The 13,332-nt window shown below is 48.4% G+C and overlaps 1 protein-coding gene across 1 annotated transcript in view; it reads right to left on the bottom strand.

The window, feature by feature from the left end:
• LOC142559889 (uncharacterized) overlaps positions 1-13,055 on the bottom strand; it is a 63,884-nt gene extending 50,829 nt beyond the window's left edge. Inside the window, exons 1-2 of the mRNA XM_075671576.1 lie at positions 13,024-13,055; positions 10,283-10,379 (exon numbers count right to left, since the gene is read on the bottom strand). Of these exons, the coding sequence (XP_075527691.1) occupies positions 10,283-10,379; positions 13,024-13,055 (129 nt within the window). The remainder of the gene's footprint in view (positions 1-10,282; positions 10,380-13,023) is intronic.
• Positions 13,056-13,332: the final 277 nt, after the last annotated feature.

Below are 13,332 nucleotides of genomic sequence, written 5' to 3'. Positions count from 1 at the left end.
ACACTGACTACATCATACTAATACCAAATATACACTTCGCGGTCTTTACATGGCGAAGCACTGAAGAAGCGATCGTCTTAGGCTGAAGGCCCTGCCGTCGAACCCAGTTTTCCTGGTTTTTCTTTCTATACTTCTATTGTTGAAAGGTTGAAAACTGGTCTCAGAAAACGTTGCAGGATTTCTCACATTTTTCGTTTTTTTAGAGCGCAGCTCTTTGGCGTCCGTTCCTGGGTTTCGCGTCGTCGTCGGCGTTGTCGTCGGCCTCGTAACCAGCTCCGCCCCCCTTTCATCCCCCCAGCGCTAGCAGCGACCGACTGATACCGCTGGATGCCGCTGACGCCGCTAGAGAGTCAAGATAACGTGACTGCATAGAACACCGTCGCCGCCATGCAGAAAGAGGAGGAAAGGGTCCCCCCCCCCCCTGTTCTTGTGTGGCGGATAGGGTGCTCTTCAGTTGCCGACGCGCCGGTTATTTCACGTAGGCCCCGGCACGTCGACGAATACGTGACCACCTTCCCACGGCTAGACCTGGTTCTTAGCGCTGCGGAAGCGAGGGTATCATATTGTTTGTGTCGGCATCGGCGGCGTTGTCCCTGAAACCAACTCCGCAGCTGGGGTTGACTCACTATCGGCGTCAGCGGCATCAGTCAGTCGCTGCTATCTCTTCCCTCCTCCCTTTATCGTGTTGTCCGCTTGCTGCGCGCGCTTCTGCCCCCATCGTTTGCCGCTGGGTGTACACGCCGCCCCACTCCCCCCTCTTCCTGCGAGTCTCCGGTTGTCAAAGCGCCGGCTCGAACTTAATTCCTTTCTTCGCTCCTCCTCCAATGCAACCCCTGTGCGGTGGCAATCAGAGAGCCAGATCGGTGGCGGCGGATCTGTATATGTGCACCGCCCGAGCCGAAATTGCCGCTGCCGTTCGCCCTGTGCGGTGGCAATCAGAGAGCCAGATCGGTGGCGGCGGATCTGTATATGTGCACCGCCCGAGCCGAAATTGCCGCTGCCGTTCGCCACTGCGAAATTATCTGCCAGTTCTTTCTGAGCCATGAGCGAGACGACCGATGGAAGTCCTCCGTCTGCTGCTGCTGCTTCTGCTGCTAAACGAGCTGCCAGAGCAGAGGCCCAGCGCCGTCGCCGTCATAATCCAGAGGTGCGTGCCGCCGAAGCAGAAGCTTACCTAGTGGAGTCTTTGTTAAAGGAATACGTGTGAAAAATAAAAAAAAATTCTGTGATAGCGCATACATGTGTTGCTCGATTTCTTTGCCTCAATCTATCGAAAAGGTGAAACAGCTTATTTGCTGCGCTCAAATTTTGCATTAGGAAGTAACGTAATCGTCGGTAATTTTTTTCATATTCGCTATGAAATTATGAGGATTTAGCAGCCGATGCGGCTCTCCGCAGCAAAGCATCCATATACGAAAGAGAACGAAGTGTATAGACGCCATCGGTCTCAATTGGGAAGGTAATTAACTGCCACAAGTAAAAGCAAATATGTTAACTATAAAAATCGCTTAGATTAGTACTTGAAAAAAAAAAGAGAGACAATGAAGTCAAGAGCGTGGAAGCCGCGAGTAACAGCAATAATTAAAAAGAAAGTGTTTTTTTGCGATACAGGCATCAACACTTGGTCTGAGGCAACGCGCCGGCGTCGTGTGGCGATAGTGGAAAAGTGAAACAGAAATAAGCTGCGGCCTGACACACGCGCGGCCGTCCGCTCGTTAAAGATAAGGCGAGGGCGGAGAGCACTTAATGTGCTAACAGTGTCCACCTGTCATTGTCATTGCGCAGTGTCCCGAGCGGCCAGGCCGTACCGGTGCGTCTTGGGGTTTCGCCGTGTCGGAGATGGAGGGCCAGTGTAGAACCGAGCGTGTCCGTGACGACAGCGGTATAGCGCAGCAACGACGGGCTGCAACGCTCCTCCTTTTCCAAGAACCGCGGGCGCGTTAAGTGAAACTGCGTCTTGTCCCTCGGGGTCTGAGGAAAGGAGCTGCGCTCGCAAGGGTTCGGACATTCCACTGTCCGGTCGAGGCGAGAGAGGAGGACAGGCGGGCGTCAGCTATCCGACGCGCGCGCCCGAATCGATCTGCCAAGTGGGACAGTGAATTTCGCTCTCACTAATTGGACTGCCTAATGTCCGGCCACCAACGACGATCCGCTGCTGCTCTGTTCTCCGCGGATGCGACCCCCTTCCGCAACGTTGCGTGGGCGGCAGCGAAGGGAGGCGGGCGGTTGACGGGCCGACGCGGCAGTCGTCTTTGATCTGTCGCTCCTCGTCGACACGCAGGGGCCGCGAGGGGACGTCGACCTCCTTGGGTGAACCGCCCCTTGAGGTCCGCCCACGTTTCGGCAGCTCTATAAGAGCGAGCCTGACATAAAATTGAAGCGTTATTGCTTTTTCATCGTAGCGTGTCGTAAAAAAAAGAATCACTGCTAACAGCGGCATGACACCACCAGAGCGCGCGAATGGCTCTCCTGGCTGGAAGCGCCGCGGAAACACGCCATGAGAAGAACAGACACGTGCCTTTCTCACGTGCTGTTACGGTTTGCCAACCTTGCCATCAGTCGCACCTTTCTGCCTTGCCAACAGGCAAGCTGATAGCGAGATCCACATCGGGAAAGACTCGTAAAACTTCTTGTAACTAATGATTAAGGGCTGGTTGTTGCAGAGCTCACTCGCTTACATTCGAGAAAGATGCAGCGCTGCACCTACCACTATCCACACCGCCAGAATTATTGCGGTAAGGAAATGGTACCGCTGGGCGCAGTGGTGGAGCTGCATTGCCATTATTATTATTATTATTATTATTATTATTATTATTATTATTATTATTATTATTATTATTATTATTATTATTATTATATGGAAACATACAAACACACAAAGGAAACAGGTAGGGAGCAAGCTGACAACTGCCACCGAGAGGGGCACAATGTCTGCCTACTCTGTCGGGAGGAGGGAATGGAAAGAGGAGAAGAGAAAAAGAAAATAGGAAACAAAATAGGAAATAAACAAATGACAGAGACACGGACAAAAGGAAGTAGGACCACGGAAAAAAATGTCAATAAACGGGAGGCCAAATCAGTTTTCTGCATGAAAGTTAGCAAGGCTCTATGGGCCTGGTCTTGGTGAGCAGCACTCCCTCTCGGAAATAGGCAATCGTCAAGAGCCGTACACCTGAGTCCGGTCAGTCCATATTCCTTAATTAGCAGTGCACGTTGTGTAACGAATGCGGGAAAATCCAATATAAGGTGCTCAAGTGTCTCACAGGAGCCACAGGAAGTACTCGACGGACTGTCCACACGTCCTTGACGATATAAGCGTTCGCACACCAACACAGAGCCAACCCTTAATTTCACTAACAGTGCACTGGCACTACAAAGTAAGCCACGGCCACGAACACGCGGAGGGAACGAGCCGTTTGCAACATGGTTGTCTGGGTGCTGCTTTAGGTGGCATCGGCGGATTAACACACAGGCGTTGTCAATCATACAAGAAATTTCTGGGCAGTCCCTCCCGTTGTGAGCACAGGTTGACGAAATGAAGAGGTTCACACGTTTCGAGCCTATTTGCACGACCCAGAGACAGGCGCAGTCACGAGCGTAGTGCATTGAAAACCTTTGGCCGTACCAGCCTATATGACCGCTTCTGATGATTCTAACGATGAACGCTTCAGTGCGTGTCTCCGCGCATACCGTGAACTTCTCTTATTTTCTCACCTATCAGTCTCCTGTCCCACTTCCCTAATTCAAGGTAGCCAGCCGGGCTCCCTGCCTTTCCCTTATCACGCCTCTCTCTCTCTTGGCAGAAGACTTGAAGTTTGTATATAGCTGCTGCAACGAGGCTTGTGATTTATGCATTTTAATCGTTACGAGCTGTTCTACTGGAATTGAGTGAGAGTCTGTTCATTGTAGTCTCGAGTCACGCCTATTCAGGCGCTCTCCTTTTCCGATGTTTACTTCTTGAGCCACCCTTGCATGCCTCGTTGCGCTTCCTCTGAAACTTTCTTTTTCGTGTGTGTGTGTGTGTGTGAGTCATCTGGAGCGTGTATGCTTGACTTTCTTTTATTTATGATAACGGAAGAATTAGGAGTCACCACTGCACATCGACGTAGACGTTTTCTCATTTCAAAAGAAATGTAAAACAAAAGGCCCGCCGATTCATGAAGCATGTCAACCATAACTGGGCGTGTCTTTCTTCCGTTTCCAGGCCCTGAGAGCTTTCGATTATTGGTCATTTTGTGGAAATGTATACGTGGAGCAGCCGTCTAGAATTTCACCAATCTGCCAAATTGACGAAAGATCGATAAGGTCCTCGCCGAGACAAAAGGAGAATTACAGTTTTGTGGTGCGCCAAGTAGCTACCCGTGTTAGGGGCGGCGAGGCCGATGTCACTGCAATGTAGACGGTTCGGATCTTGTTCGACCTTTTGTGCTTGTAGAGTGCATTTTTCGGTGTAGTTGCGGTTACTTTCTTCCGGCGGCAACTTTGTCGTATAAAATATTACTAGTGTAATACTACATGGTTATTGATGTGCGTTCTTCCTCTTTTCTCTGCCGTACAAACACAGGTCCAAGACTGCAAAGCATAGTTGCAGGAGATCCTATAAACGCTGTTGGACAATCGGCTTCTGCGAAGATGGGTCGAATACACTGCTTCACCTTCTCAGATCGCCAGACTTGTGCGGCGGTTTATGACGGTGCTAGGCCTTCGTCCCCGTTTGTTCCACTAGCTTGCAAGCAAATTGGAATATCGATAAATTCCATGGGCATTTTGTTTCTACTGACAAGGAGCAGTTATGACCTAAACTATGGGATCCCATGCGTTGAACCCTGCCTCTACGTGATGCACCACGTGACCACTCCTTTGCATGAGACACGTTGTCGTTGTCTCGCTCGCAAATCTTGCGCTTTCTTTCTGATCGTCACTTTTATACGGAAACCCTGGGCTTGCAACCTGCGCAGCACCTGCCTTCCGTGACGTCGTCCCCGGTACCCTATTGGACAATCTTGAGCATTCCCTCGTGATCTTGACAGAGTTCGCAGTTAGCTTTCCTGCAATGATAATTGGATACCGCCGAGACGGCGCCCGGTGCCTGCGCTCAACGGCCGCGGTAATAATGGCTCGCGACGCTTGTAGTTTCCACAGGTTACCAAGTTAACGGGAGCAGTGCCGGGGGATCTCTGGACGAACGCCGTCTCCTCTGCCCGGTCTCGCGGACTTGGTTCTTTTTCTTTTTGCAGGTCGTTCACCCCAAGATGCGTGCCGGATGATATGCGACAGCTTCGCATTCGTGATAGCTCGCGCCAGAAGAAAAGCTCAGACTTCTGAAACTCCGGCTGATATTGGGTGCACGCACGACGCACGCACGCTATTGTGAAAAAAAAAATGTTTTGGCGCGCGATTGAAGGCACGGTGCATTGGTTGTCGATGTTTTCAGCAAGATTGTGATAGGTGACGTTTAGCAGACTCATTTAGGGGCGTTGTGTTCTTGGGGTATGGGCGGCGGGGCAGCTTGCATTGGATGGCTCGCAAGCTGCGGCTTGCATTCCGTTTTACATCGCTGTGCACCTCGGTCCCACGCGGCGCTTTGAATGAGGACGCGTTGAACGACGTACTAAACTTTTTAGGTTTTTCAAACTCTGTTGAAAGCCAACACTGGAGATGGGGGAGGGGAGGGTTAACCATTACCAGTTTTTTAAACAAGGCTACATCTACCTACAGCCAACATCCTGCTGCTTCTACTGTTGTGCGTGCGAAGCTTAGAATGGGAGGAACCGCAAGGAGAGTAAACCGACCGTTGTAGAACATGAATTGCCATTGCAGAAAAGTAAATCGAAAGCTGTTAAGAAATGAGGTTATGTTAAATATATTATTGTACGGTTATCTTTATCTTTATTCTAACGACTCCTAAAGAAAAGGTTTCCCCCTTACTGCTGCTTTGTATTCGTTAAATCTTCGCAACAAAATTGAATAGGTTGGTTCATAGCGTCAAGTAATGAATCTGGTATCTTTCGTTGCCTGGTTCGTCCGAAAAGAATATTTCCATGAAGAACAAACAAACAGATAGTCACGACGACAACGGCAACAACAATAGCAGCCGTTGTATGCGCACATAGCCATCGTAAATGTAGGTTGCTTGAGAGACGTGCAACGTTTTCGCTGCCTGTCAGCAAGTCTTGATGAACCAGGAAAATAATGACGGGCGCCAAAGAATGGAATCTTGTTGCAAAAGCTCAGTCCAAACAAGGAAGCAATAAATGAAAACATATTTAGTTGGTTAGAATAAACCGCAGATCACTGCACACTCATAGTAACGTTAGCGCATTAGCAGCCTCTATAGCCTGAGTCATGAGCACGCTTGAGCTCGTAGCATTTGTGGCCCGCCCGCTCCGCCAGCAGACAACCTTTCGCACCACTAGAAGAGGAAGCACTGTGACCATACGTGACTTTCGGCGCACCTTTTGTCACTGTGCACGTTTGTGTGGGTTCATTAACGCATATGAGATATTTTAACGCGGCTGTTCCCGCGTAAGTAACCTGAAGAAAATCGTCATGTAATCCATTTGGCGAGGTCAGTTCGCCAAAGCAACACAGGTACGGGATCCATTTGTGTCGATTCACTACTGTCGTTTCTAGTGCTAGAATACCCACACCGTCTTCGAGCCTTCAATAAGCTACAGTTTGTATATGAAAGAAATGTTTCATCGTGATCAAACATGCCGTTAAAGGACCCATGCCTCTTCAATCCTTGTTGTGCTGCTCCATTAATCCGATCGTGACGACCAAGCCGAGCGAGCCATCAATGTAACAAACGGCCGTGTTTTATGGAGGGAAGCCAAAAGGGTGGGGTATCAGATCTCAATATTACGTCACGGAAAAGGGACGCAGCGCGAACGTGCGGTTATGGTAGGGGGGCGGTCCACGAACATAAAACATGAAATTCAGATCGTCAGCACCCGCATCGTACGATGTTTGATCGCAGAGCTCGTCAATCATACGAGCTGCAAAGTTCACCTTATGCCCCATTTTTCAGAATGAAAGAAATAAATGAATGTCGCATGAGTTGACCCAGTTTCGAAAAGTTGAAAATTCTTGTGTTATGAGTGGCGAAACGAACAAACAGGCGTCCATAACTCAAGTGTCAACCGTGAGCAGGTGTCACATCAATCAATCAATCAATCAATCAATCAATCAATCAATCAATCAATCAATCAATCAATCAATCAATCAATCAATCAATCAATCAATCATGTGTCGTCTGAGGTGTACCTATCAGTCAATATTTCACAAAACCTTTATTTTTGCCACTTGTAACAAGTCGAATCACCTGAATATCCACGAATCTTTTCACATGACATCGTGACAGCTCGCCACCCTTACCATTAGGCGCAAAAGAAATTCAACTGCTGAAACAAGAAGTTACTTAAGCACATTCGCTTACGCAAGGTTGACCTAGATAGGAAAGACCGTGCGGTTAGTTGTTTATTTTCAATACTTATTCATTTGCGTCGTAATAGTTAAACACTGCTAGTCCATGCTCATTTTGTGTCCTGCGTCTCGGATATTTGTGTTCTGTTCTTGTTGAGGTGTCACACGTAGGGCAACATTAGGCCATTTTGCATAACAAGCTGACGATCTATATCACTCTTGAAGGTCCAGACGCTCCCATGGCTAATATGCCGCTACTTACATTTTAGTACGAATTACGAATTGCACCATAATATTGAAATATTAATAATACCAGTGCCGCCGTATAATTCTTGCTTACGCACAAATAGATGCTTCTAATACATTGACTACACAACAAAGACGTTCACTAAAGCGGTCTTTCCCACAGAAAGGTTCTTATTGTGGTAAAGCAAGCTTTAAGAAATGTTCACAGGAAGCAAAACGCTAGAATTCGCGTGAGAATGGATAGCCTCCAAGGCGACGTCAAAAGTGTCATACAGCCACTCCTCAGAGATTTGGGATGAGCGTTTCGTAACAGGAATGAACCCATGTTTTAGCCGTTATTCGTTCTCGTCCTTGACATATGCATAGTTACACAACCACGATGTGTATATAGGCGCGTGGGCTAGGTTCAGAAATTTGTCGCTGGCACTGTCGAACTAGATTTACTGTCCACGTTTGGATCTGCAAAAAGCATTGTGATTTGGAGGCCCAGCACATTACGGCAAGCCGCACCTCCATCGAAGCTGGAGGAAGTGGGTTCTTCTCCTACCGGCCGCCGCTTGTAGCCTTTGTTCCCACTGTGTGCAATTTACATTTACGGCAAATGCATAGATAAGTGCCAACTTAACCCTTGCTTAAAACACGTTGACGGGTTAGTTGGTTAGAATCCATGGAAGAGTGTAGAAGCGCGACTGAACGAGGACGTAGAAAGAAACGGATACACAGACACAGCGATTCTGTGTCTGTGTATCTGTTTCTTTCTACGTCCTCGTTCAGTCGCGATTCTACACTCTACCATGGTTTAACCCTTGCAGCATTTGTGTCGTACACCCTTCGACTTAGTGGTGTGTTCTTTTTTCTTTCTTTGTGAGCGGCACCCTCCCCGTCCCTCTTCCTCCTCTTCGAGGTAGTCGATTACCAACTAACCCAAATGACGGCCTTCTGTGTCTGTCAAAACAAACACTTAAAAACGACAGTTGAAATTACCAACACCTGCCCCAGCTACATTTTTTACTTGCCTTGTGTGGTGGTCGAAAGAGCAAAGTCCAGATCGTTTGGGTGCAAAACATAAGGACCCGACTCCACAAAGCTGTTCGTTCGTGAGAACGTTTTCTCATGGGTCAGCTCGTTCGCTAATACTCTCGCTGTTGCTAGTTGACGGTTTTTGTTTTTACAAACTTAACTAGCTTAAGAATGTTCTGAGAATACGGGCTAAAGTACGGAGCTGGATTTGAGAATTTGTCTATTGCGGCATTGATAACAGTGTAGTGGAGTACACGCCAGCATGGCGCGTGTGAGAGGCGCGATGCTGGAGTATATATATTATCTGCGCCACTGTTACTATCGACCGTAGACTCCCACTGACGTCTTTAGCGACACGCATCTTTAGCGCTCATTTGAAACATTGTGGTTCGCGTTCGACAGCGCAACCTACTCGCAATGCCTATCGGAGCCGCGCTCTAAGTATTATGCCGTGCGCTTTCTAGTAACGCGTTACATCTAGAGAAGGGCCGGATTGTAGGGCGTCCCCTCTCGGCGTCTCCTCTGGCTCCGCCGGGATTCCGGTCTGGCGCTCCGGCGTCCGTCCGTATAAAGTGTTCGCGCTGCACCCGTCGACGCAGTTCGAGCGTTCGCGACAAGCGCAGGCGTCGACGCCCGCGCCATTAATCTTGGCAAAGAACCCGTGAAGAGAGTCCTAGGGACATGAACGCGCTTTTTTTCTCTCCTTTTTCTCTCCCCCCCCCCCCCCCTTCCGAACCTGTGTCACGGGGCGCCCATTGCGCGACGACGCCTAACACGCGGACACACACACAACGAAGCAGCTCGGCTCGCGCACCGCGGCGGCGCGGTGTTGGGCGCGGTGGTGACACGCGGCAAATCTCTCGTCAGTGCGGCGACCCGGTGTCCGGCCGGTCACGTTCCACGGAAATGGGCGCACGCGCTCGCCGGGGGGAAGGACCATTCTACAGAGAGAGGCCAAGGGGGTGCTGCTAATGCGAGTTTAATTTTTCGCTCGTGCCCATTGGAAGGCCATTTGGCGGCGGCGGCCGGGCAGCAACCTGGCGGGACGGCGCGGAGGCAGCGGCCCGTGGGAGTCCGCCCGCACCCGACGAGCGCGCACTTACCTGGCCTCACATTGAGTGCGGGGCCGGCAGCTGGCGATTCTTTCGTGGGGGGCAACCGACAGACTGGAGCGCATCGTGCGCAGCTCGCAAACGCGCCTGCGAATGGCCGCCGTTACTGGCTGCCACTTTGCCTGTCGACTTTGTTGCTTTCTCGCGAAGCTTTATGTGGTCCCTGTAGCGTATACAGCACGCGGCAATAAATAGTGAAAACTTCAAGGTAATTGCACGCTGCTCGTGAGCGCGCTTCTCGGACAGCTCCAAACGGCCAAACGTACCCTCGCTGATGCTTGTGCTTCTGGATAGTGCGGCTGTAGAAACTCTTTCGCTTCTTCGTAATTATGTCCGGTATGAAACCGTGCAGTTCTATTCGCGTAAGAACGAACGACAGCTAGTATACTTGAAGTAAGTCTACGGGAACTGCGGTACTATATACAGTGGTAAGTACGAATGTAACTACAACTATGACAACTGCACAAATAAAATCTCACGTGTTTGTGGAGGCGCTTTTCGTCGAGGTGGCCTAGTGACAGTGACGCGACCGTTGAGTGGCCTCCTTCGGCTACACTGTTGAGCTGTGCGGAAAAACTTTTTTTTCATTTTTAACGAAATGAAAATAAAAGACACGTAGTCACGCTATAAGGGCAACGGCTACTCCTTCCCACATAGTGGTAAAAACAAATAATTTTGTGAGATAATAAGAGACAACGTTACAGGTTCGAAAAAAGCCAGAGCGTTAGTCATCTCCTTACACAATTCACCAGCTGTGTATACAATCCTATGCACACAAGAACACACAAAGATAAAAGGCGAGGCCACGTTGCGTCACTCTGAGCCCTTACACATGCGCGCACATAGTTCCTTCCAACTTTGACTGCGAGTCGCGATATCACCAGCTTCTGCTGAAACGTATTCGTTACATTTCGCGAAATGCCGCCCCATTTAAAAGCGTCTAGACAGCCCTCGTGCACATTTGTGCACATTCTGGCGTCGCCAAGATAGACACGCCCAAATGTACTGGCGGGATCAAAAATGAGGAGTGAGAACCCCAACGTTAGATAAGTTCGTTCAAAGCCTTCTTCAACTAACTCGCTTCAAATGAAAAATGTGCTACTCGTAGCTCGGCGTCACTATGCCGAATCTTATTCTTTTTGAAATGGAATGACAGAAAGCCTCATTCGAAAAGCGGCATCTCTGACAAGACATTCACACAGTTTCTCTTCGACTTCTTTTATTATAGTGCGGAGAGGCAAGTAGTGTGAAACGTGCTTTATTGATTGGACAGTCGTTCATTATAAAGACGAAATGTTCTCGGCCAATACTACCAACATAACTCCGCTCAGAAAATCACATTAGTGCTGCTTCAGTTCCTAAGGTCTATGGACCACATAATGAACTCTGAGAATGCGACGCGCGTTTTATTTTACCCAAATAATTAATGTAGATATGTACCACCGACCAAATAAGTTTGCGGACCATGGGATCTGAGAAATAGTTTAATAAATCCGCAGCCTCACAGCCCAGCTTGGAATTCGCATTTCCAGCCTCTACTAATACATGCGAACAACAGTCTGATTAACAGTTTTACTAACAACTGATACAAGCACCTCAAAAATTCAATGTTTTCTGAGATCCCATTGTCTGCAAACTGTTTTGGTCGACCGTACCAACTCGCCAAGCTTTCAGTTCTTCCGCGTGCTGCCCGTGCATAGCTCTGCTCTTTCGGTTCCCATTCCCACTCCCCACAAAAAGGCTACCCAGCCACAGATACTAGTTTTGGCTAAATATCCGTAATTTCCCCATATCCTTCCTTTCTCTCAGCCTTTCACTTTCCCGAAATTTCTGGCCACTGGACAGCCCTTCACCGTCGGAGCGAGATATACTTGGACAATGGTCAGAAGGGCCGTGCGCGCTAAAGTTAGCCAGATCGCTACATCTTGATTATGTACAGCGCAAGAACACACGGACGGCAGCGAAGACGACAGGACGGGCGCTGACTCGCAACTGAGAAGCTTAATCGACTTGCTCAAATGTCAGTTCTCTTAAGCCAGAGCGCTAGTTTATTTCCTGCAGCCAACGGGTCTCCGAGATAGGTTGTGAAGTGTGTCGCTAAAATTCTGTGCGCTCGATTTCCGTTTCGATACCCGTCCTTCTCCATTCCTATCCATTTAACTTCAATTTCCCCCGTTTAAGTTAGCAAACCAGACTGTTTCTGGTTAACCTCCCTGCCATTTCTTTGTCTCTCTTTCTCGCCATCAAAAGACGTTGCCAAGTTACAACGATATCATTCACGTGCGTCAGTACACTGCAAACAGAAACTCCATACGACAGTGTGCCTTCCTTTGCGCGCAATGCCGTAGTCTTGGCGTCGCTGCTGAACGTACCCGTCTGTGCATACTGTGTTCCTGTTCATCATATGGCCCTCGTAGTCCCTCCGATTTTGCTGTTTGCTTATTGTTGTTCGTCTTGTTTTTTTCAAAAATGTATTCACTGCGTCGCCGCGATGCGAACAAAGGAACCTTTTTCTATAGCTTTTTTTTTATCTCAACACGGTAATCTTGATCTACGAAGGAAAGCTTCTCGGTGTTACATTTCTGACTAAATGCGGATGAAGACTACAAAATGTATAGATTATTTGGTTAGCGGCGTAGGCAAATGTTAGTTGACGAGTGAACTCTACTTGGAATCGTTGCTTTTTTATTAGTTTCATTGTTACTTCTTCTATTGTTACTTCTATCTATCTATCTATCTATCTATCTATCTATCTATCTATCTATCTATCTATCTATCTATCTATCTATCTATCTATCTATCTATCTATCTATCTATCTATCTATCTATCTATCTATCTATCTATCTATCTATCTATCTATCTATCTATCTATCTATCTATCTATCTATCTATCTATCTATCTATCTATCTATCTATCTATCTGTCTGTCTATCTATCTATCTATCTATCTATCTATCTATCTATCTGTCTGTCTGTCTGTCTGTCTGTCTGTCTGTCTGTCTGTCTGTCTGTCTGTCTGTCTGTATGTATGTATGTATGTATGTATGTATGTATGTATGTATGTGTTGGACACAAGCTATTTTCTCGCCTACTGGGTTACTCGGTAGTCCCTGGTAGAATGGGTAGAGCATCGGGAGGCTATGCTGAGGGAACAGGGTTCGAAACCAAACGTCGGACCGACTTGGGTCACTGGGTATGCGGCAGTGTGTGCATACGTACCGCTCCTCAACGAAGCTCTTTGACGCCGACATGGGTGAGTGGGTTGCGGGACTGGCTGTGTACCGCTCCTCAGTGAATCTCTTTCAGGCTCACTTACAGCTCTGTTACCACTTTGACACCATCTTCTGCTACTGTGTACGTTCCAGTGGGTGTGTCCCGCTCTTCTATGAGCACCTTTGACGCCAACTTCGGTAAATAATTAATTGCCACTGGGAACGCGCCGCTCTACAACGACATTTTTTTTTATTTCTCCAATGCTGGGTGAAATCGAACGTGCCGAGGCTGCTTTTACGGCGGCGCCGATAGACG

Source organism: Dermacentor variabilis, chromosome 10 (assembly GCF_050947875.1).
Source record: "Dermacentor variabilis isolate Ectoservices chromosome 10, ASM5094787v1, whole genome shotgun sequence".
Lineage (NCBI taxonomy): Eukaryota > Metazoa > Arthropoda > Arachnida > Ixodida > Ixodidae > Dermacentor > Dermacentor variabilis.
The sequence above is the reverse complement of the archived record's forward strand: the minus strand, read 5'-3'. Positions and strand labels throughout refer to the sequence as shown.